Here is a 25,638-nt window from a genome sequence, read left to right as displayed (position 1 = left end):
GTGCCCATGTGTATTGCCTGATGTAACCATTGAAGTGGTGCCAGAAGTCACAAAGCTCCTGTGTTTCAGTCAATCTTGCCAAAGTGTGTCAACACGTTACATTTCTCACAACATGGTTCCTATACAAATCACTGGCTGCAATTAAAATCCCCACCTATAAACATAGTGTTCCTTTTTGCACTTTGCTAAAGCTTATTGAAAAAAAAAACCTCAGGAGCTACAACAGGGGCATAAATGCACATAACATCCAATTACTTTTTTTCCTTACTTCAATGAGCTGTCTATTCAATCACTGCTTACACTTTTTATGAGGTAGGCTTAAAGGATATTGAACAAAAAGATGGCAACCCCAAGCACCAATGGAGGTCTTTTGGCTGTGGATAACTATCCCTGGATACCTGTCTACTGCATATTATCCACATTATTGTGTGTTTCTTGCACAAGACACACATCTATGTTTCATTCTGGTTCAACTATGAGCTGAAATTAAGGCAATCCTGTTTCTTTGAATCACAAGTACCATTTAATGTTAAGTGAAGAAATTTTAAATGCACTCATAAATAGTTAATTAAGAGGTACAATATGAGCTGTTTCATGATGTCATACAGGGTTTGTGACTTTAAATACATGTAATTAATTGAGGAGGGGTTTAGATCTCACTTTGTTAACTTTTCTTTCACCTATATAATGTGATTGCCGAAATCTTCCCCCTCTACCTGGCTCACTCAAACCTTAGCAGACTGCAGGAAAATGACTCGATTAGGAAAATAGGTAACAACCTGTACATTTTTATTCCTCTTTGTTTCTTCTGTGGTAAAACATCAGAAGCTTCCTGCTCCCTATCCGAGTCAAGGAACTCCATGCAACTTTCATCATTTTCATTATTACTCTCCACTTGACCCTGAGGAGAAGGGGCAGAGGCCCTGCACCTTAGTCTGGTTCCTATGGCGAGCCTTTCTTTTTACTTGGGGAACGTTAAAAGGATAAGTATTTCTTTGGTCAACATTTGGGTCAGTGTCATCTAAAACTGACCCAGCTACAGCTGTAGCAGTATTCTAGTATTTCTACCTACAACCTCATCCCCACCTCCATAAACTGAAGGGGTTGGAATGGGTTTGCTGTTTATCTGAATTAGTGTCTTGTCTACAATTGCTGTAAAAAGGAGCATCAATTTTAACACTATTGGCTTGCATTTCCACTTACTTTTAGCATGCCTGCAGTAAATTCTTTCCCTCCCACAGTGAAAACACTTTGTGATTTTAGTTTTTAGATAAATGCTATAATCAAAATTGATAATACTGAAAACAAATTCCAGATTTAGTTTGTCAACACTGTTTAAAATTAAATGAACCCATCTTCAAAAAGACACAATGTGCTTCAGTCTAGGATCCCTCGCACCAAGACCGAGTGTCTTAAAGCTCGATACAATGTGCCCATACTGGGACAGCTCCCTCGCCATTGCTGCAAACCTTAAAAATGGCAGGACATTGGAAATATTAATGTTCTTAGTAAGATTAATGAGGGGAAACATAGGGGGTGTGTGTCTTTCAGTACATGGCCTTGTTCTACCAAAGTCAAGTCAAGTCAAGTCAATTTTATTTGTATAGCCCAATATCACAAATTACAAATTTGCCTCAGTGGGCTTAACAGCAACACAACATCCTGTCCTTAGATTCTCTCAACGGATAAGGAACACCTCCCTAAAAAACCCACCTTTAACAGGGAGAAAAAATAGGAAGAAACCTCAGGGAGAGCAACAGAGGAGGGATCTCTCTCCCAAGAGGGACAACGTGCAATGGATGTTGTGTTTACATAATTTACACAATACAACATTAAAAGGGGATAAACAGAATTATACACTTATAAGATTATGAAGAATATGATATGCAGGATGCCAAGTAGTGTCCAGACGCCATTGGAATATTCCAGTACCCAAGCCATGCGACCAGCATCATCATGTAAAAAAAAAAAAAATATATATATATATATATATATATATGGATTTACAAAAAGAAAATGTGACGAGTGGCAGGCAGCGTCCAAGTGGCGACCACTATCACCATGGAGAACTGGGATGAGAACCGACTGCACATGCACACAAGGGAGACTCACATGACACCATTCACACAGAAAAAGAGAAAGGAGAAGACATTCAGAGAGAGAGAAAAGACATGCGAGAGAAGAGAACAGTTTGCAATAGTCATTAGTCATAATCAATTAAGTCATCAATTAGTCATAATCTATGCACTATGATCTCATCAGCAGAACAGTGTTTGGTAATTAATTGAGACAAAACCGACCCGCCATGTAGTACAGGTTGTGAAGCACTCAACTTAAAGGCAACTAATTGTAAGCTAAGGCAAGAAGATGAGTTTTAAGTTTGGATTTAAAGGACTCAACAGACTCTGATTGTCTGATGGCAGCAGGCAGGTTATTCCAAAAGAACAGGGCCCAATAGGAAAAGGCCCTGCCACCAGCTGACTTCTTCTTAATTAGGGGTACACACAGGAGCCCTGTATTTTGAGAGCGAAGAGCTCGAGATGGAATGTACGGTTTAATGAGATCAGACAGGTAAGATGGGCAAGCCCATTTAGGATTTTATAAGTCAGCAGAAGCACCTTGTATTCTGATCTAACATGGATAGGAAGTCAATGAAGGGAGGCAAGAATTGGTGTAATATGGTCAAATTTCCTAGATTTAGTTAGGATTCTAGCAGCAGCATTCTGAACCATCTGAAGACTTTTAGTGTGGCAGACCAGAAAACACAACATCACAGTAATCAAGTCTGGATGAAACAAATGCATCTATTAGAGTCTCTGCTTCAGCCATGGAGACAAAAGACCGAATTTTAGCTATGTTACGCAAGTGAAAAAAGGCAGTGTGAACTTTATCAATCCAATTACAAAAAGACACTATGACACTATTAATTTTAGATGCAGCTTTAATGCTGCATATCCAACAATAGCATCAATGGCTAAACTACACGCCACCACACCCAACAACCTAAATTAGTGGCTGGAGGATACCATATCCCCCACATATTACTGTGTCACTAATCTGGCAGAGTGTATAACAAACATAAGCAAGACAGAGAGAGAGAGAGTGATGATAGATATTACTAGCAGTGATGGGACCAAATACTCTGCGTACTTGATTAATGGGTTTATAAGGGACATTGTTTTGCACTCCATCCATTCTTTGTTTTTACATGACTGCTTTCATATGCAAGTTCAGCAAAGGACATCATGTTTTTCAATGTAATTTTCGAAAATAAGCCTTATTGAGGTCATCTTGTGCACAAACAAAGATCAATTCCAAACACGTTTATGTCTAAACTGCCCACACCATATCTCTTATAAGCAGTAATGACCTCATTAAAGCCTCAAGCAGGCTCTGGGGATTAATGTCATCTGAGTAACCAAGGAGATATCTTCTGAGGCTCCTTTTCAAAGTGTGTTTAACTTAGTCATCTCTACTTGTGTTTGTGTGTGCAAATGTGTGCTGTGGGAAAGGCATTCATCATAACAAGGTGTGAGGTGCACAGCAAGGTCTCTGATCTACAGTCACAGCATATAATATGGAGCTTCCTCCCTCTTGCACACTCACACACAGACAAACACACAAAAACAAAAGGACACATCCCTGTCTCCCCTTTCTCAGTCCCTCTTGGTGACTGATGGAAAGTCTAGCGTTTGCTTGCTTCCTCTACTGTCAAGGAAAATGATCTGCCTCACAATGGACTTGTCACCAGATTTTGCTTGTGAGTGTGTGCATGTGCGTTAGCATGTTTATTTGTACAACATGAATCTGTTGGATGCTGAATCAGTGGGGGCATTTTGGTAAATAAACACTTATTAAGGTGGTGGAGCTAGACGCAGATATAGAGACAGGATAAAAAAATGGAAAAGGCATAGAGAGAGAGAGAAAGAGAGAGAGAGAGAGAGAGAGAGAGAGAGAGAGAGAGAGAGAGAGAGAGAGAGAGAGAGAGAGAGAGAGAGAGAGAGAGAGACAGGGAGAGAGATTAGAGTTAAACTGAGAATTCGTGCATCTGTAAAATAATTTATTACTTTTTTACAGTCTTGTCTGGATGCAATTATTGTACTGTGGGTTATTCTAGAGAAAATGCAATTGAAAAGATAGGCAGTGAATGTAGAGTGCCACATCTGCCTTAAGGGCAGTCAGGGAGCTTACTATGCTTGCTCAAATGTTAAAACGGGCCATGTCAAAGTAGGCTTACAATCTAAAACAACATAAGAATATGTACAGTGTTGATATCCATCCGTCCATCCATCCATCCATCCATTATCCAAACCATTTATCCTGCTCTCCAATGCTCGGCTGCCCTGCTTTCAATTGTGGGCAAAGGTCATCACGGGCACTCTGACCGGTCTGTGGCTATGCAGTCCCATACGCAGCAGGGTGCAATGCACTGTGTTTAGTGACACATTCTTCCCGTAACCATCATTAAAATGTTCTGTGATTTGCGCCACCGTAGACCTCCTATTGGTTCATACCAGATGGGATAGCCTTTGTTGCCCTCGCCCCTCGATGAGCCTTGGGCACCCAACACCTTGACGCCGGTTTGTGGTTTGTCCCTCGTTGGAACACTGTTGGTAGGTACTCACCATTGCTGACTGGGAGCACCCCACAAGCCTTGTTGTTACAAAGATGCTCTGACCCTGTCATCTGGCCATAACAATTTTGCCCTTGTCAGACTCACTCAGGTCTTTACTCCAGCCCATTTCTCTTGCATCCAACATGTTGATGATGAGAACGGATTGTTCGCTTACCATTTAATTTGCTCAGACCTTGACATGTGCCCTTGTTTGGAGATGATCAATGTTATTCGGTTTACCTGAGTGGTCATACACCTTTACAGAACTGCTTGAAGAACAAGCACATATTCTATTCAAAGCTGTTTCAGGAGACCAGAAAACTAATTCACGTACTCGAAACGGTCGTCAACCTTCTAAGTCTGGAGTTGCTCTGTTGAGAATGGTTTGAGAAAAGACAGTCCCTAAGAAACAACAGTATATTAGTCCAAGAGTGTCACATAAAAGTAAACAACACTGAGTCTAAAAAAATGAGAGAGAAACATTTATACACAAGTCTCCCATGTGCTATATTTTACGATATTTATTTAGTCATTTATTCTTTACGCACTCTTAACTACAACCTGATGTCGATGATTTGAGCAAGTCAATTTCTGTTGTTTTCTAGCTTTGAAAAACAAATACCACAAGTATTCATTCCACGTCCCGAGGACCAAACTGCAATGCCGGAAACTGGCATGCCCCGGTCCCTGCCTTTGCCTACCACCCGGCCTGCATTGCACCCTACCCCAATGTTCATCTCCGCATGTGGTGGGTCCACCGGGTGGTGGCTCCATGTTGTTTTTTTGGACTGGGTCCGGCCACCAGATGCTTGCCAGTGATCTACCTTACCAGGTCTGGCTCCAGGAGGGGGCCCCAGTTTACCTTTTGTGAGCGAGGTTCTGTAAATTTGCTGGTGTAATTTCATCGGGTTTCTTGGGAATTGCTCTTAGTCTGGCCCCTCCCCTAGGACCAATTTGCCTTGGGAGATCTTACTGGGGGCTATTGCCTCTGACAACACAGCTTCCAGGATCACCGGGACACACAAACCCCTCCACCACATTAAGGTGGCAATTCTCGGAGGGACATCACATTGCTCAGCCTCCCTGGGAAAGTCTACTCTAGGGTGCTCGAAAGGAGGCTCCGACCGATTGTTGAACTTCGGCTCCAGGAGGAACAATACAGATTCTGTCCTGGCTGTGGAACAACTGCCCAACTCTTTGCCCTTGCGGAAGTGCTGAGGGGGGCATGGAAGTTTGACCAGCCAGTCTACATGTGTTTTGTGGACTTGGAGAAGGCTTACGACTGTGTACCGCAGGGCACTCTGTGGGGGGTAGTGCGGGAGTATGGGGTACTACAGGCCATCCGGTCCTTGTATAACCAAAGTGAGAGTTGTGTCTGCATTCTCGGCACAAAGTCTAACACGTTTTCAGTGAGTGCCGGACTCCACCAAGGTTGTCCATTGTCTCTGATTCTGTTTGTTATATTCATGGACAGGATCTAAGAAGTGCAGCCAAGGTGAGGAGTGTGTCCATTTTGGGAACCTCAGAATTGCATCTCTGCTCTTCGCAGATGATGTGGCTTTGTTGGCTTCATCAGAACACGACCTCCAGCGCACACTGGGGCGGTTTGCAGCTGAGTGTGAAATTGTCAGGATGAGAAGTCAGCACCTCCAAGTCTGAGGTCATGGTTCTCTACTGGAGAATGGTGGATTGCTCCCTCCGGCTTGGGGATGAGTTGTTGCCTCAAGTGAAGGAGTTCAAGTATATCGGGGTCTTGTTCATGAGTGAGGGTAGGATGGAGTGGGAGATTGACAGGCGGATTGGTGCAGCATCAGCAGTAATGTGGATGTTGTACCAGACTGTTGTGGTAAAGAGGGAGCTGAGCTGGAAGGCAAAGCTCTCAATTTACCAGTCAATCTTCGTTCCAACCCTCACCTATGGTCATGAGCTTTGGGTAGTGACCGGAAGGGTGAGATTGTGGACAAGCAGCTGAAATGAGTTTCCTCCGTAGGGTGTCTGGGCTCAGCCTTAGAGATAAGGTGAGGAGCTTGGACATCCAGAGGGAGCTCGGAGTAGAGCCGTTGTTCCTTCGTGTCAAAAGGAGCCAGTTGAGGTGGTTCAGGCATCTGATTAGGATGTCTCCTGGGCGCCTTCCTTTGGAGGTTTTCTGGGCATGTCCAGATGGGAGGAGACCCCAGGATAGACCCAGAACTCGCTGGAGGGACTACATGTCCAATCTGGCCTGGGAACGCCTCCGGATCCCCCAGGAGGAGCTGGGGGGCGTTGCTGGGGAGAGGGACGTCTGGAGTGCCCTACTTAGCTTGCTGCCACTGTGACCCGACCACGGAGAAGTGGCTGAAGATGAATGAATGAATGAATATCACAAGTTTTTGAAAATGCTCAATGAACTGTCCTTAACCGAAGAAAGATAAGTTTTTTTCCCCATTTTTTTACCTCCCAATGAAAACCAAGACCATATTATTCATAGTTGTTTCCTGATCTCTCAACTCCTCTCTTCTCTCGCCCTTCTCCCTCACTTCTTGCTTTTTTTACATTCAATATCTGATTAATCTCATCACCCAACACGATGAGCTGTTTCTCTTACATGTGAGCAAAAGATCCCAGAGCATTTACTATTTAATGCACACACCTCTAGCACTACATAAATCATTAATAACCACCTTGACAGCTCCGAGTTCAGTTATTGCTCCTTTCTTAAACATTCAAATACATTGTACTTCTACAACATTTACAAGTGAGGAAAGCCAGAGCCAGACAGTCTAATCTTATGTGATTTTGATAAATGGAGAGAAGATACTAAATTCAAGTGGTCTGCAGATCCCCAGGACAGCAGCTGTTCTGAGCCTTGCTGCTCCATGATGTTCTGTGGAGGTGTGCCTTCTAATTAGTGGAAAAAATGCTCTGCCAAGGAGAAAAATGTTTTTAAAGCCCGCAGTGATGAAGGGAGAGCAAATTGTCACGTTATGCATCAAATTTGAAAGCTTACGCCTCAGTGCTTTAGAGCTTTTTTCTTCTGCATTACATCTAAAGGTTACATTATGCTAGCTGCCTTAACAGAGGCCTGTGCAGACACTGAAATAGCAGCATTTCTAACTGGCAATTTCAGGGGTCAGTGAAATGTAGGGCAGTGAAAATAATTTTATTTTTCTTGAAATGTAGTAGAGTAAAACTGTACAAGTGCTTTTTCAAAAATAAACTTGAGAATACATTTGCCAGCAAGTCCTCCCCTCTCTCTTTGTATCCTGGCTTTTACACCATTACCCAACTCTTCTTTCCTCTCCTCTGCCCCAGTCCCATCATCCGTGCCACCCACCTTCATCCTCATCATTTGCGCTGACAGTGAGGATGGCGAAGCCGACGTCAGCGTCCTCATCCACATCTACTTCATAGGCAGCCTGGGCAAATGCTGGCTTGTTATCATTCACATCACTGATGAAAACACGCACGTAGGCTGTGTCTGAAAGACAGACAGGCAGAGAGACAGAGAGAAAAAAAATCGGATTGAGGGAGGGAAAAGAGATAGGAGCACAGATTACAAACATGAGGTTGATCTTATTCTGTCAACCTGAATATGAACATCTGTCTATCTTTTTTTTTTTTGGATTACAAAAATTCTTTGAAGCTGACTGATTGCACTGATGTGTGCATGCACACACACAAACACAAATGCACAATCATGCACAAACACTTACACAAACACATATGTGAAGAGAAGGGCTGCACGATATTGGAAAAAAAACTGACACTTAGCTATTTTATTTTTCTGTGATATATATTGCGATATGAAAAAATACAGGAACTTTCATCAGATGAATTGAATAGCTCTATCTGGAAAGAATTAGTCATTCTAGGATGATTGGGGTGATTTTGTAGGGGAGTACACCTGCATAGAAAATAAAAATAACAGTGTTGTCAAAATTGACGTGTTAATTTTTGCGATTAATTTGAATTATTCAAAGCATTAAAATAATTAATGCAATTAATGCATCTGTGTTTTGTTCACTTCCTGTAGGCAGCTGTACGAGCCTGTTTCACAGGTATATCAGGAGACCCAGCTGGCACGCGATATTGCAGCAATGTCACAAGTAAGTGCCCATTTGGTCACTGCAACATTACTTTTTGGTGACATTCTTGTGATGTCGCAGCAACATTTTTAGGCACATATTCCTATTTGGCCCCGTGGATAACACTGTTGCAATGCTGTGCCCTGGTCATTTTTGGTACTGTGAATAACTTTGCTGTTGTGCACTCTCCCTCCTGCTTGTAAGTGTAACCTTTGTCTCCGCTTTCTTAGAGCAGTAGCCTTTATTTGCTCCCAGCCCTCATCCTCTCATGGAAAATATTAGATATTCGCGTACCATTCAGGTGCATGAGGGGTTCTGTGATGAACATGTAATGATCACGTAATAAATGTCATGAATTCACGACAGTTTTTAAATTCAACTGGCACTTGAACATTAAACAATTTTTTTTGTTAATTATCATTTATATTAGTGCATACAAGAAATTGCCTTCTAAGTTGATATCTAATTTTAATGGCCTTGGTGGTTTTGAAATTCAACTGGCACTTTAACATATGGGCCTGTTTTTTTTTTTTTATAATTTCTGTTAGTGCATATATGGTGTAACAAGATGGGTGCCGTGCCTGTAACTCATGGCCTGGCGGGTGCGTAGGTTCCAGCATGTAAGCTATGTATCAGTCAATCCAAAAGGAACTTGCAAACCATCAAATGCCAATGAAGAAAAAAGTACATTTTAAATACAAAAAAGAAAAAGCTGCAGAGTGCTACCTGGTGCAACACCTTTCCGGTCTCAGACCATCCTCAGTGCAAACATTCTTTGCACTAGGTAGCACTCTGAATCTGTTTCTTTTTTGTATTAAAAGTCTACTTTTTTTCTATGTTGGCATTTGATAGTGTGCAAGTTCCTTTTAGATTGACCAAAGGATGCTGAATATGGAGCTGCCAGGGAAAAGGAAAAGAGGAAGGCCAAAGAGGAGGTTTATGGATGTGGTGAGGGAGGACATGCAGGTGGATGGTGTGACAGAGAAAGATGCTGAGGACAGGAAGAGGTGGAAATGGATGATCCGCTGTGCAATCCCCAATGGCAGGTAGTAGTAGTAGTAGTAGTACTGCATGTAAGAAATACACCTTTCAAGTTGACAGTCAATTTTTAATGGTCTTGATGGATTAATTATTGTATTTATTTTAATCGATCAACAGCCCTAAATATCCATCCATCCATCCATTATCCAAACCGCTTATCCTGCTCTCAGGGTCACGGGGATGCTGGAGCCTATCCCCGCAGTCACTGGGCAGCAGGTGGGGAGACACCCTGGACAGGCCGCCAGTCCATCACAGCCCTTATCAATAACAATAAAAAAAGGCTGAATTGTAGAGATTTTACTTTTTGCTTCAGAGTAGTATCTAAATATATGGCCATCTTACCCAACACAAGAGCTGAAAACTTCTGCGTGGCTGGTGCAAAATAGGCAGAGAAGGGTCAACAGTGGACAAATGCGCATCCTGATACGGGTTGGATGAACCCTCCAAAAATGCACAGTCCAAAATTCACAATATGTAGTTTGCACTTCACCAATACAACTGACATTGCTTTTCTTTTTGCAAACAAATCTTCTTTTTCTGTGTTTTTCTCCTGTTCCTTGCTCATTTTCAGTTTGTGGTTGACGACTTGCGGGAACTGCGATGGTTGTTTGATGAATGTATCAAGAATGATTGTGATTGTTGGTTCGCTGTGCATGCAGAGCCTGCATGTCACTCACTAGCAACAAACTCCCTGTATCCTAGAACCCTTAAATTAGAGTAAATGATGTTATATCAGACAAACTTCTCTTGTAGATTAGTCGTGGAAAATGAAAACCTTGCAAGTTTATTTTTGTATCATGCAGCAAAAAGTTGTAGCATGAGGTGTTTAGGTTAATTAGCCCGCCAAGCAGATAGCCTGGATTATGCGTTTGGTTGCCTGTGTGTGTGCGTGTGTGTGTGTGTGTGTGTGTGTGTGTGTGTGCGCGCACGCGCATACATGTGTGTGTTAAATAGACAAACTTTTTTGTGCAGTTATGACTGCATAATTAAGAACCACTTGTGGTTGCGGTGATAAAAAAACTTTGAAAAACATTTGTTCTCGCTATCGCCGCTCCCTCTCTTCATTCACTCTCTGGCTCACTCGACAAATGCTGCTTTCTGTCGTTGCCTGATCTAAGTGTGCGCATACGCGAAGGTCCAACTAGGAGGCTGCTCATCCACAGACTGACAGGCAAAACATTTTAATTAGCTAAATTTTTTAGCTTGAGCGCTGCATATTAAAAATTTCTTTCCCCCATATTTCCTATTCAATCAACTTAGGTGCTGCACAAATGTCTTATAAAGGCAGGAAAACCACTGGTTTTTCTGTCTGTATGTCTGTTTATTTGTGCACACTCAGTTTCTGGTTCGCGCACATTCAGTTTCCACTTAGAGCCCTTGGTAAACAAGAGGAAAGATGGCGATGGCAGTCACCAAATTTACACAAAAAAACAGCCGGGTGTCTGGGTAGCATAGTGGTCTATTCCGTTGCCTACCAACATGGGGATTGCCGGCTGGAATCCCAATGTTACCTCCGGCTTGGTCGGGCGTCCCTACCTACACAATTGGCCGTGTCTGCGGGTGGGAAGCCGGATGTGGGTATATGTCCTGGTTGCTGCACTAGTGCCTTCTCTGGTCAGTCGGGACACCTGTTCGGGGGGAGGGGTACTGGGGGGAATAGCGTGATCCTCCCATGTGCTACATCCCTCTGCTGAAACTCCTCACTGTCAGGTGAAAAGAAGCGGCTGGTGACTCCACATGTATTGGAGGAGGCATGTGGTAGTCTGCAGCCTTCCCCAGATCAGCATAGGGGGTGGAGCAGCGACCGCGATGGCTCGGAGGAGTGGGGTAATTGGATGGGTACAATTGGGGAGAAAAAGGAGGGGGGGTCCAAAAAAACCAAACAAAAAAACAGTCGTTATAGCTAAACACATCGCACGTCCTGCTATGTGACTATTGTGCATGCACACATCGTGATGATGCTGAAATTATATATCGTACAGCCCTAGTGAAGAGGCACGCCTAAATGAATGTAGATGAAATCATGCAGATGGAGAGCCAAAAACAATCTCCAATTTTCACCCTTCCACTTCTTTCCTGCTATTGTATCACTTCCCTTCTTCATCTCCTTTAGCTGCCTTCTTTTCCATCAAACTGTCTGTTTAACTGTCGTTTCTGTCAGAATTCTACTGTTGGCAGAAGTGAAGTGAAGCCCCTCAACCCACCCACCCAGGGTTGGTACAAGAAAGTAGAGTGAGGCAACCCGACACAGTACACTGCCTTTGATAACTGGTATCAAAAGAAACACAATTTGCAATACTCTCTTGAAGATGAGATGAATTATTTAAGCCAAGGTACAAAAATTGCACACTTCATGCCACAGACAGTGAGCTAATGGAGGACTGGAAGCTGGTAACAAATAAAGTACTAAACAAAATCCTGCAGCAATGGCTCCACATGTGTTCAGAACTGTTCGAAAAGGGAGATGGGGCAGGGGTTAAGTTACATATAAGCAACACATCTCTACCTCCCGCCACTTCCTGAACATGAATGGAGGGGTCCAGCATACACAAGCAGACATAAACATAAGCATGCGCACACACACACACACACACACACACACGCTTAAAATACACAGCACATGCACTCTCCAGGAGTTCACACATGCGTTTGGGAGTATGTGTGTGTGTGTGTGTGTGTGTGTGTGTGTGTGTGTACGTGAATATGTTTAGTAAGTGTGTGTGCCATGCGGTACTTTGTCACACATGAGCAGAAAGTATATTTATTTTTCTAAACAGTTGAGGTTACACTAAAATATGGACTCTCAATCCCTCTGACGTTACCCACTTCAGGATGACTTACCCATCATACCTGTGTCTCTGCATACAAATGCAGTGTGTGTGTGCATGTATGTGTGTATGTGTGTGTGTGTGTGTGTGTGTGTGTGTGTGTGTGTGTGTGTGTGTTTGTGTGTGTGTCAGCCAGTACACACTTTAGTAGACACAAACGTGCCTTGTAAAAACGGATGTGCGTTTTTGTGTGTGTACATGTATGTGCATATGTCTCTGATGTGTGAACTGCGTGTGCTGCTGTGTAAGTGGTTGTGTTTAGTAAGTGTGTGTGCCATGTATTTGTTTATGCATGCACATGAGCATACAGTACATTTATTGTAAAGCGTGGCACTGAGATATGGACTTTCCATCTTTCTGAAGTTACGTGTATCACACGACTGACCCATGTCTTTGCATTTATCTTTGTGTGTGTGTGTGTGTGTGTGTGTGTGTGTGTGTGTGTGTGTGTACCTTAACCGCATACCTGCTATGGCTAAAGTGCATGTATATGTGTACTTTGGTGAGCTGTAGCAAACAACACATCAACACTACACCTTGCAGTTTGATAGATACCCAGGTGTGTGTATAGGTATGTGTTATAAGTGGAGCACATGTTACATTTAGTGCACAGCAGCAAATGCCTACACACCAAATAAGGTAAGTGGGTAGTCAGCCACCTTTGAATCAAGACGTTGCTGGTTTGAACCAAACTGTGCGATTTTGCAAGACAGTTTTTTAAGACACGTTTTTTAAGACGGCAGCGTAAGGGCATCCGGGTAGCATTGCAGTCTATTCTGTTGCCTACCAACACGGGTATTGCCTGTTCGAATCCCTGTGTTACCTCCGTCTTGGTCGGGCGTCCCTACAAACACAATTGGTCATGTCTGCGGGTGGGAAGCCAGATGTCGGTATGTGTCCTGGTCGCTGCACTAGCACCTCCTCTGGTCGGTTGGGGCACTTGTTCGGGGGGGGAGGACTGGGGGGAATAGTGTGATCCTCCCATGCTCTGTCCCCCTGGTGAAACCCCTCATTTCCAGGTGAAAAGAAGTAGCTGGTGACTCCACATGTATCGGAGGAGGCATGTGGTAGTCTGCAGCCCTCCCCAGATCGGCAGAGGGGGTGGAGCAGCGATCGGGATGGCTCGGAAGAGTGGGGTAATTGGCCGGATACAATTGGGGGAGAAAAAAAGGGGGGGGCAAATTCAAAAAATTTAGTAGCGTAAGATAATTTACAAGCATATACTTTCGATTAAAAACTTAAGCGCTACAAATGGAAGATATCAGAGAGGACAATTAATACATGTGGAGCAGTTATAAGCAAAGAACCCACAATGATTTTTGGATGGCGATAAATAATCTGGGCCCAAAACACTTGATAAAGGTTCTTAAGCAGGTTTGGCGTGAAGGAGAAATAACATCGAACTTGGGTAAGGTATTAAATGAATAGAAGGACATTTTTCTGGTCTCTTCTCAAGACAGTATGAAACTTTTGATGACACATTTTATGAATATATATGTTGTATGAAGAGGCAACATGTAAAGCACCACCCTCATTGAGATGATTTTTTAAATAGACACATTGGTAGAGAAGTCCAAAAAGCAATTGAGACCCCTAAGGTTCAAAAAGATTGTTGAAATCTCCCAAAATGTTTAATTAATTTTATTGTTTGCTGAAAACATGTTTTGATGATTGTATTGTGACCTCGATTTGGCTTACATCAATTATAACTCCTATTCCAAAATCCCCCAAAAGATGACCTGAAGATGCCATTAAATTATTGGGGATTAGTCTACTGAGCACTGTATACTATAAATAGTATTCCTCTATCTTAAATAATAATAGATTTTACACCAGATTTATAAAGTGATGCAGAAGTCATCACTCCATCTTCCCTGAAATGTCTAGATTTTTGATAAGTTTTATGGTCTTACTGTACCCTGCATTTATAGAATTGGTACCCAGTCATATAATTAATACAGTATAAATTCTCTGAATTCCTCCCAAATTCCATGATTATTGCTCAGTAGGTCATACATACTCTGTAATAATAAAATAGGTACCCAGTAGTTAAAAAATAACTATAGTATAAGTTCTTTGTAAGATCTCTAATTGTTACCCTTATTCCATAACTTCACATCTTGATCCCCTGTACTTACACATATGTATTGGTAGGTACTGTACTGATACAGTTAGTACAAATGATTATGACTCCGTAACTACGGAGTAATTATGCTGTAGGATATGGGCTGAAATTTAAAGCGCTACCAACAATTCCATCAAGTTGTTAACTCTTTATATAAGGCACATGTGTAAAAGTATATAAGCCTGTGTAAAAGTGAATATCTTATCTTACACACTATGTTCAAATGCGTGTGTGCATGCGTGTGTGTGTGTGTGTGTGATGCAAATTCAGTTTCATTTCAAGCACTCATCCAGAGGTCTTCCCATCTTTCCATACACACCACATCATTCAACATTCATGCCCCAAGGAAAAAAAAATAGGCCAGAGTTTACTGCTGCGATGGTCCCTGGCCTCTTCAATATTTTAGTTGTGTTAACACTGCCACAAATGTCTTAATGAGCAAAACCTTGAGAGAGAACATATTGATATGTCTAAGAAAAAACATCCTCATCTCTATTTCTAGCTCTCCAATTTGTATGTTGAATTACCATTGCTCTAACCAACCCCCCTTTTCTTTCTCTCCCTGTTTCTCTCCCTGTTGGAACATGGAAGTCCCTTGCATTTATTTCAGCAGACAGGGTGAGAATGGGGGGGTTGAAAGAGAGAAAGAGAGAGGAGGAAAGAGAGACATGGCCTTAGGTCCTCTGAGAGAGCAATGAGCAGATGTGGCTAAAAGTGAGAAGGAAAGAGGAGCAAGAGATTATTGCTTCCCTCAGTGAATACTCAGAGTCCTAAATGATGTCTAGAGACTAGCTGTCTAAAGTGCTCCAACACTTTCCCTTGCTTTCAGTATAACTATGACCATCGTGGCTATATGTTTCATTACAATTACATCCTCATCCACAAAACTGTTATATTTACTCATTGAATCATCTGTGACCATCAATCCATGTGATGTCCGTATGCAACCTATTAAGGCATTAATCACACTAATTAAATGCCTTATTATATCAAATAACCTCATACTAGGTCATATGAAGGTAAGCAGCCCCAATCTTTGAATATGATTATGTCCAAGCCCTATTATACCTGTTTGTGAAAAATAGGGGCGTGCCCGAGTACGATCTATTCGGAAACACAAATAGTAACTTCAAGATGAATAACAAATACTTCCCAATACCGGGAAATAAATAAATAAATCAGTTTTTTTTTAAGCAACTCCGTAGCTCTAAGTTGGCATATTATCCTTACCTGAGTTGGGCTGCCCATGTTTACTGGGCCGTGCTGACTCCCAGCTGTCTACAGACTGCACCTCCAGTAGGTAGGAGCCTTTAGTTTCACGGTCAAACACAGTCTCGGTGTAGATGGATCCCTGCTCCTGGTCAATGCGGAAATATTGGTGGTCACCACTTCGATCTACTAGCAAGGAATAGGAGATCTGGGGAGTGAAACAGAAATATGATATAAAATCAGAAGCCAAAATACTAGTTCCCATAGCTGTTTGGCCCGGGAGAGGTAAGAAATTTGGAAAATCAACCCTGAATCAGAACGTAAGTTTTGCTTCGCTTATGTCTCTGGGTCAATGGAGGCCCTAAGCATTGTTGTTTTGCCCAGCCTGCAAAGATGACTGGAAACACATTCGGCAAAGCTAAAATGTAGGATGTTCTGTTCTCTAGAGCAAGGGAACACTAATCTGGGTGAGGGAGGGAGAGAGAGAGAGAGAGAGAGAGAGAGAGAGAGAGAGAGAGAGAGAGAGAGAGAGAGAGAGAGAGAAAAGGGAGAAGAAATATGCTAAACTGCACTGTTAGATGAATGGTACCACAGTAACAATGTCAATTTTTTTGCTAATGAATGACCAATCTATGATATACATTCTTTTATGAAAGGACATTACCAACTATTTCTTAACAAAATTTTATAGTTCATGAAACCCTTGTGATAAGGCAAAAGGCATAACAAATTGTGAACAATTGTGTTATGTCATTGTGGCAACACATTTGGTTAACCATAATTTTTTACACTGTAAAAGATATGAAGTTTGCTTAACCTTTAGGGGAGCTCTAAGGGGAAAATCACAATCATATAAGACAAAACTATTCTCAAACATTTGTGACCAGCGATTCTAGAGCTAGAACTAAGAAAAGTCAAAAAGCTAATTACTATCAAACCTACAGTACATTGCAGCTTTATATATATATTGTGCTGCCAGCATGAGCAACTAATGAACATCTCCATTGAAAATGTCACAGAGACATGCCTGTGTTAATGTTACACATCTGTACCTCTACCTAAAAATGGCACATTCTGTAGATTATGGTTGTGATGTATAGCTTTTTCTATATGTGAGAAGACAACTATGAGGGTTGCGTGAAAACTCACAGCTGGATTTGAAGATTTGTATGTCTCCATTCTATTTTTTTATCAATTTTTCCCCCACAGAAACAACACTTCCTCTTCCTTTAATTAACAATATATTGCATAGTAAAGACAATGCTCTCAATAATGAACCTATCAATTATGCAGTGAAATTGCAAGAACACTGACTATAGAACATAACCAGGCACAGGGGCAACAGAGTTCTGAAAAGGACATGTTTTATTTTGGTGGCCTGTTTTCTTGTATTCAGAGAATTCACGAGTCATCTATCCATCCATGTTTGGATCCTGTCACAATGTGCTATGTATTTGTAGAAAATGCACATCATGGACTAGGTTTATTATCTACAGAGCATCCGGAAAGTATTCACACCCCTTCACTTTCCCCACATTTTGTCATGTTACAGCCTTATTCCAAAATGGATTAAATTCCTTTTTTTTTTCATCAATCTACATACAATACCTCATAATGACAAAGCAAAAAAGGTTTTGTAGAAATTTTTGCAAATTTATTAAAAATAAAAAACTGAAATATTGCATGTACATAAGTATTCACACCCTTTACTCAGTACTTGGCTGAGGCACCCTTGGCAGCGATTACAGCCTCAAGTATTCTTGGGTATGAAGCTACAAGCTTGGCACACCTATATTTGGGGTATTTCTCCCATTCTTCTCTGCAGATCCTCTCGAGCTCTGTAAGGTTAGATGGGGAGCGTCGCTGCACAGCTATTTTCAGGTATTTCCAGAGATGTTCAATGGGGTTCAAGTCTGGGCTCTGGCTGGGCCACTCAAGGACATTCACAGACTTGTCCCGAAGCCACTCCTTTGTTGTCTTGGCTGTGTGCTTAGGGTCGTTGTCGTGTTGAAAGGTAAACCTTCGCCCCAATCTGAGGTCCTGAGCGCTCTGGAGCAGGTTTTCATCAAGGATCTCTCTGTACTTTGCTCCATTCATCGTTCCTTCGATCCTGACTAGTGTCCCAGTTCCTGCCGCTGAAAAACATCCCCACAGCATGATGCTGCCACCACCATGCTTCACTGTAGGGATGGTATTAGCAAGGTGATGAGAGGTGCCTGGTTTCCTCCAGACGTGATGTTTGGCATTCAGGCCAAAGAGTTCAATCAATTGGTTTCATCAGACCAGAGAATCTTGTTTGTCATGGTCTGAGAGTCCTTTAGGTGCTTTCTGGCAAACTCCAAGCGGGCTGTCATGTGCCTTTTACTGAGCAGAGGCTTCCGTCTGGCCACTCTACCATAAAGGCCTGATTGGTGGAGTGCTGCAGAGATGGTTGTCCTTCTGGAAGGTTCTCCCATCTCCACAGAGGAACGCTGGAGCTCTGTCAGAGTGACCATCGGGTTCTTGGTCACCTCCCTGACCAAGGCCCTTCTCCCCCGATTGTTAAGTTTGGCTGGGCGACCAGCTCTAGGAAGGGTCCTGGTGGATCCAAACTTTTTCCATTTACGAATGATTGAGACCACTGTGCTCTTCGGGACCTTCAAAGCTGTAGAACATTTTTTGTACCCTTCTCCAGATCTGTGCCTCGATACAATCCTGTCTCGGAGGTCCACAGACAATTCCTTTGACTTCATGGCTTGGTTTCTGCTCTGACATGCACTGTCAACAGTGGGACCTTATATAGACAGGTGTGTGCCTTTCCAAATCATGTCCAATCCATTGAATTTACTAGAGGTGGACTCCAATCAAGATGTAGAAACATCTCAAGGATGATCAGTGGAAACAGGATGAACCTGAGCTCAATTTTGAGTGTCATAGCAAAGGGTGTGAATACGTATGTACATGCAATATTTCAGTTTTTTATTTTTAATAAATTTGCAAAAATTTCTACAAAACCCTTTTCCCTTTGTCATTATGGGGTATTGTGTGTAGATTGATGAGAAAAAAAAGGAATTTAATCCATTTTGGAATAAGGCTGTAACATAACAAATTGTGGGGAAAGTGAAGGGGTGTGAATACTTTCTGGATGCACTGTAAGAATGAAGTTCCTCATTTGTGTTTTTTTGACATATTTTTTAATCATTAATAACCAATGGCAATGTAGATGGTAAGAAACTAGCATTCATCATATATCTTGTTGCTTGATTGCAACATCCAGGGCTTAAATCTGCCTCTGAACCTCTGTTGCATGTCTTCCCCTCTCACCACCCCATTATCCTACTGTGGCAGAAGGGGGTGTAGACCAGCTGCTGAGGAACAGACACCGATGGTCTGTGAGGGCACAACAGCAAATTTATTAAAACCCAGACTTTAAAAACACCAGTTAAAACCATTTAAAAGACTAAAACAAGTGTTAATTAAAAGTATTTTCAGTGGGGAGAGAGCCATGTGGGTCTGTACCCACAGCCCTCAGCTCTCTCCCCAGCTCTGGTGTGTCTTTGTTTGGGCTGTGGAACCAATTTATCTGGCCTGACTTGATTAGAATAACTCAGGACAGTTGGTCCACACCCAACCCTACCACACCTATCTAATAAAAAGAAAAAAAATACTTGGGCCTGGCAAACGAGCACTTTTCAAACCCTAACCAATGCCAAAACCAATAACAAAATGTAGCAGACAGCATACATTTCAACAAATAACACATATATTGTTTTTTTCTAAACCCAAGATTCTGAAAGGCATATGCTAAATGATCACACTCAGGATCAAGTCAGCGGCTCTCAGAACCTTAAATCTGGCAGAAATTCAATCGATCCCATGAAACACTTCACTATGTCAAACAAGGAGGTAGAAAACCTGACCCTAACCCAGCTTGGTGTTACTCGTTTGTGCATTTATTTTGCACATAGTAATGAGGAAGGGGTAAAAGGTGTGGTTGAAGCCATCACTGGGAAGACAAGGACAGTATAGCCTGTTTTGCCAACCGAGCTTGAAGTTCAATTTGGCTTTGCAAAGTTGCAATGCCTTTGAGTTTTGATGTTATGTCCATTGACCATGGGGTCAGTTCTCATTTGCTATTGTAGGTACAGATATCAAATCACTGTTCATATTACAGGAAAGAGTTTGATTTCGGGAGAGGCAAATCTTCTCTAAATTTGGCCCAATTATCATCTAGTATGTATCAGGTATTTTTGTAATCAAGAAAAAATGTTCAAGATCCCCCTATAAAGTTGGAGACATAATGGAATTTTGTGGTAATTTGCATGCTATTATCTATCCACTCCCTATCCACTATATTATGACCATAATACTATAGTGGATAGGGAGGTGTCTGGATCATATCTTGATTGGCTGCATTTGTGTCTCTTTTCTACACTCTAAATTAGCCTTAGACTAAATGCCACACATGGTTAGGATAAACCAGCACATTGAATTAAAGATTTGAGATGTTAAACCTGCTTGAGTTATCAAAATATGTACCATTCCATTTGCATCTTTTCTCCGTAAGATTCAATAAACCAATCCTTATATTCACCCATGCTTGATGAGTGTTGCTATCTCTGGCATTTTACCATCCTCCAAAATGACAATGCCCATATATTTAAGCAGCTACCATGAGCTGATATTGATCGTTTCAGGTAGTCAGGGAAATTCTCTTCATAAAGCTGATAACGTGACCTTTAGTGTACAGTTAAAGGGCACTGGAAGAATATGTCAATGTATCACTATTGACAGAAAAACTGAGAACGATTAATGCTGAGAAATTCTGTTTAGAATGACAAAGGGGAAGAGCCCCAAAGGTTGCCAGGTAAAGTTGAAAATGGCATCACCAGTCATTCTTGCATTAACACTGCTTGTCAAATATAATAATAGCCTTTCAGTGATTTGGCATTGAAAGGTTGATTTCTGTCTTAGAATAGTAACCTACTCCATGGCTGGTGCAGGGACTAATTAAGCCCTGTTGCAGCTTATGTTGGTATAAAACTCAGCACATTCCTGAAATAGGGCGACATTAGTCTCAGCACAAGACAAAGACATACAAATTCACAAAGAATGGATCGCACATAATTTGCAACCGCTATCTGCCCCATCTCAAGTTTCGATTCAAAAAATATATTGCACTACTGATATTACAGCACAAATACACCCATAACGTTTTGCAGCTGAGTGCAATTTGCCCTTGTTTTGCATCTTATTGCAATTATCCATGTGGTAAAGTATAAATGGTGGCTTTATGCCAAGAACACAGTAGGCAAACTCAATGTCATAGGGCAGCATGGCTCAGGAGGTAGAGTGGGTCATCTAGTAATCGGAAGGTCGCTGGTTCGAGCCCCGGCTCCTCCAGAGAGCATATCAAACTGTCCTTGAGCAACACACTGAACCCCTAACTGGTTCTCAGTTCCGTGAGTGGGCTACGCAGTCAGAGCTGTGGTCAAGCACTGAACTGATTCTAATTATTCCGATACACTGAAAAGAACTGCTTTGCCCACCACCATTCACAAGGTTTAACTGAGGTGGCTAATGTTAACATTAACATGGCGGCGTTCGATCCCACCCCTGCCGTGGACTGCTGGCTGAGCTTGACAGACAGCCAGCATACAAACGCAGCTGGATAAATGATATCCTTTGCATCTAGTAGGCATGGGCCAATGTGTGATTTTGTTGGTATGTGTTATTGCACAGACGTGTGTCCCTTATTGTGCATGTGCGCACACACGCACGTGCGCGCACACACACACACACACACACTGAGGGGAGAAAAAGCTGTATTGTAGAATCAATATATCCATTAAAATGCAGTGCCAATATTTTAAATAATGTTTCAATGTTTCAAAAAGTTGTATCTGTGCTTCAAAGTAAAAAAAAAAATGTTTTCAAATGTTTTAAAAAGTTCTTGCAACATTTTATGTAAAAAGCTGTGTTTCAACATATCAGTGTTTTAAAAAGCTATGTCCATTTTTCCCCCCAATATTTTAACGCCCATGCTAGTACCTAAATACTAGGATCTTCCACTTTTATAGTCCTCCACTGGCTTTTACATCATAATTGCACACAATTAGAAGGAGCAAACACACGACCGCACGCATACAAACACACTCGCAGTAAAATATGTATGTATTCAGGCATCTAGGTAGCGTAGCGGTCTATTCCATTGCCTACCAACACCAGGATCACCAGTTCGAATCCCCGTGTTACCTCCGGCTTGGTTGGGCGTCGCTACAGACACGATTGGCCGTGTCTGCGGGTGGGAAGCCGGATGTGGGTATGTGTCCTGGTCACTGCACTAGCGCCTCCTCTGGTCGGTCGGGGCACCTGTTTGTGGGGAAGGGGAACTGGGGAGAATAGCATGATCCTCTCATGCGCTATGTCCCCCTGGCGAAACTCCTCACTGTCAGGGGAAAAGCAGCGGCTGGCGACTCTACATGTATCGGAGGAAGCATGTGGTAGTCTGCAGCCCTCCTTGGCTCGGCAGAGGGGGTGGAGCAGCAACCGGGATGACTCAGAAAAGTGGGGTAATTGGCCGGATACAATTGGGGAGAAAAAGGGGGAAAAATCCCAAAAAAAACAAAAAAGAAGGTATGTATATTCAATTGTTAGTTAATCAACTCTGTTACATGGAACATTTTTCACTATGCTCCTAAATTTTTTCATTTAGGAGCAAATGTATTCCTTAGGAAAAACAGTTAGCATAGAGCCCTGCTTGTGTCTATGACAATGAAGAGACAAATCTAGGTCAGTCATTTCACTTCTCTATGAGTGTACACAATTAATTTCACAATAGAATAAAGCACTTGAAAAAAGAATTCTATAAACAATTTCTCTTATTTATCCTACACAATATACTTTTAAAAAGTACAAATTATACCATTGCAAAAATTCAGCTGGCTGTAAATCATCATTCCTTAGCGGCACATCTTCATTCCTACCCCAAATCTCTTTCTGGTGTTCAAATGAATGTATATCTCCTTAACATATCTAGACTATTCATAACACTGTGTTCACATTGTGCCAACTGGTAAATGCAAACCAGCCTCATTCAAATCAAATTGTTCTATGACTAGAAGGGAACCAACGGTTGCCATGAATTTCATATCAAGGCTGCTTTCATCAGGTCCAAGTTTGTTTTTGGTAGCATTACACTGCCAGAGGCTATTCATAAAAAGAAATGAAGTTAATTTCAATAACTCACACACACACTAAACATGTGTTTATACTGGCAACAAATGGCCTTCAGCCTATTCAAATTGTTATTTAACAATAAAGAGGCTGCTGAGGGAAAGGCTTGAAAGAGCAGCTGAGGGAAATGTAAACACTTCAAGATGTAATCATGGGAGGCATAATTTCTTGTACTAACACATCAAACCTAAGAATGGCTATTAAACCAAGCAGGAAGTATGATGAAATATGGTAATTAGAAATTGAAGAATAACTGCCCACTTAAATACCTTTTGGGTGAAAAAACAGAATCGCATGGCTTCAATGAAGGGCATTAATCATAGATTAAAGTGTGATATATATGTGTAAGTATGTTAATATCTATATTACCTGTAATAAATCCTAGAAAATTGAGCCCCTGCCTGTGTAACTTTGTAATTGGCATGTAGCAACAAATGCTTACGCAGACAAGTGCTTTTGTTAATAGTCATGTCACACAAATGCACACTACAGGCACGCACAAGTGCACACACAGAACTACCTGAAAACAACACAATAAATGAAACACTTGACAATAAATTATGTTCATTATGTCATTGAGCTGAATTGGCTTGGTACTAATGATTTACACCAGGCCAACAGCAATTTGAGAGCCAACGACAGTCTGAATGGGTCATCATGTGATTCTTCTGCAGTCCCCCCCCCCCCCAACTAGTGCAATTCTATCCTCTCCTTCTCTCTCTCTCTCTCTCTCTCTCTCTCTCTCTCTCTCTCTCTCTCTCTCTCTCTCTCTCTCTCTCTCTCTCTCTCTCTCTCTCTCTCTCTCTCTCTCTCTATATATATATATATATATAATGCAGGGGATATCTAAAAGACAGTACATCTGTGTGTCTGTCTTTTTATCATCCATTAATCCAGCCACCCATCCATTGATAGACTGATCATATGTCTCAGTTACTCATTTCAGTAGGTAATGCTGATGGAAGACCTCTTTTGGCAATGTCCAGCCGCGCCTGTCGCCATCGGAGCTGTTGATTTGCATTTGTTTAGCAGCGACGGTCGTTGAGGGTGTTACATTCGACTTCATTATTCAGTGGTCATGAGAGTCGTTGGAGCCGTTAGTGACCGACTGTTGTTCTCAGTTTCATATGCAAATTACCATGACCATTAATTAGAGTGTGTACTATTCACAGAAGATTGGGGAATAGTTGCAATCACAGCATTGTAAGACGGCGACAGATGTACTCTTAGCCCCCCTCCCCGCCCCCAATTCAGGAATGATTGTTCCCTCTTAACATAGATGGCCTCTGACTCCCCGTTCAAACCAGCGTTCCTCCCTATCAAAGATGTGCACATCCTCACCCTTGAAAGAGTGACCACTGGCCGGTAGAAGAGAGCAGATTGTGGAGTCCTGGCCCAACGTGTTAGCTCTTCTGTGTTGTGCCATCCTCTTGGCCAGCGTCTGTTTGGTTTCCCCATTGTACAAGTCACGGCAATCCTCCTGGCACTTAACAGCATACACTATATTGCTCTGTTTGTGCTGGAGGACCCGATCCTTGGGGTTCACCAATTTCTGGTGCAGTGTGTTTTGGGGTTTGATAGCAACTTTACAGCAACGAAGCATTGTAAGATGCTATTGCTCTCTTAGCACTGTGTGTGTGTGTGTGTGTGTGTGTGTTTGTGGGTGTGTGTGTGCGTGTGCGTGTGTGTTTGTTTACCTTGCCATTGAGCCCTAAGTCCAGGTCATTAGCTGAGACCTGGAAAACCAAAGTCCCAGACTTTGCCCCCTCGGTGACTGAGGCCTCGTAGATGGAAGAAGTGAAGAACGGGACATTGTCGTTTACATCTAAAGTGACAGGGAGAAAGGGCGAGAGGGAAAAAGAGAATAAGAGTACAACAGAGACAGAGATAAGTTAATTTCTCTGGTTTCTTTACACAAATACTTTTTTTTTTACTCTGTAGTAAGGCTACGGCTACTAAAAACAGAAAAAAGAAACACCTAACAAGTGGTCCAGGTCCAACAAACCGTGCCTCATGACCCCTGAATTTCAACCATAATGGTCTAAGGACAGGATGTTATGTTGCTGTTAAGCCCACTGAGGCAAATTTGTAATCTGTGATATTGGGCTATACAAATAAAATTTGATTTGATTTGATAACTGCATTACTCACACAGCAATGTACAGGAATACACTGTATCTTTGAAATAGGGAGTCGTACATTTTTGTTTCAAACGGCTGGACTAGAGCAGATCAAACCATTTTGAGCAACTTAAGACCTGAAAGTGATTTTGACCTTTTTCATGTCCATTTTCTTGACCTTGACCCATATTCCTCCATTATTCAAACAGCTCATCTTGGGACCATCCTGAAATGTTCATGTCATTTGCTGCAGCTGTTTTTCTGCAAAGTTTTTGACTGACATATGACACCAAAATCAATATCCTTCGGGGCAGGTTAAAAGAATTGGAGCAACCATGGAGGATATTCTACCAATATTTTACCATCAAGGCTTGCATATCAAAACAAAGATGTTCTACTATTAATTGGACTTTGTGCAAAG

General features: G+C 42.0%; 1 protein-coding gene across 1 annotated transcript in view; it reads right to left on the bottom strand.

Annotated features, from left to right (window-relative positions):
* si:ch211-186j3.6 (neural-cadherin) overlaps nucleotides 1–25,638 on the bottom strand; it is a 666,499-nt gene that overhangs the window by 319,781 nt on the left and 321,080 nt on the right. The window contains 3 exon segments of the mRNA XM_056278708.1: nucleotides 7,929–8,072; nucleotides 15,904–16,090; nucleotides 24,795–24,922. Of these exon segments, the coding sequence (XP_056134683.1) occupies nucleotides 7,929–8,072; nucleotides 15,904–16,090; nucleotides 24,795–24,922 (459 nt within the window).

This window comes from Lampris incognitus, chromosome 4 (assembly GCF_029633865.1).
Source record: "Lampris incognitus isolate fLamInc1 chromosome 4, fLamInc1.hap2, whole genome shotgun sequence".
Lineage (NCBI taxonomy): Eukaryota > Metazoa > Chordata > Actinopteri > Lampriformes > Lampridae > Lampris > Lampris incognitus.
This window is presented reverse-complemented; position numbering and strand designations above follow the sequence as displayed.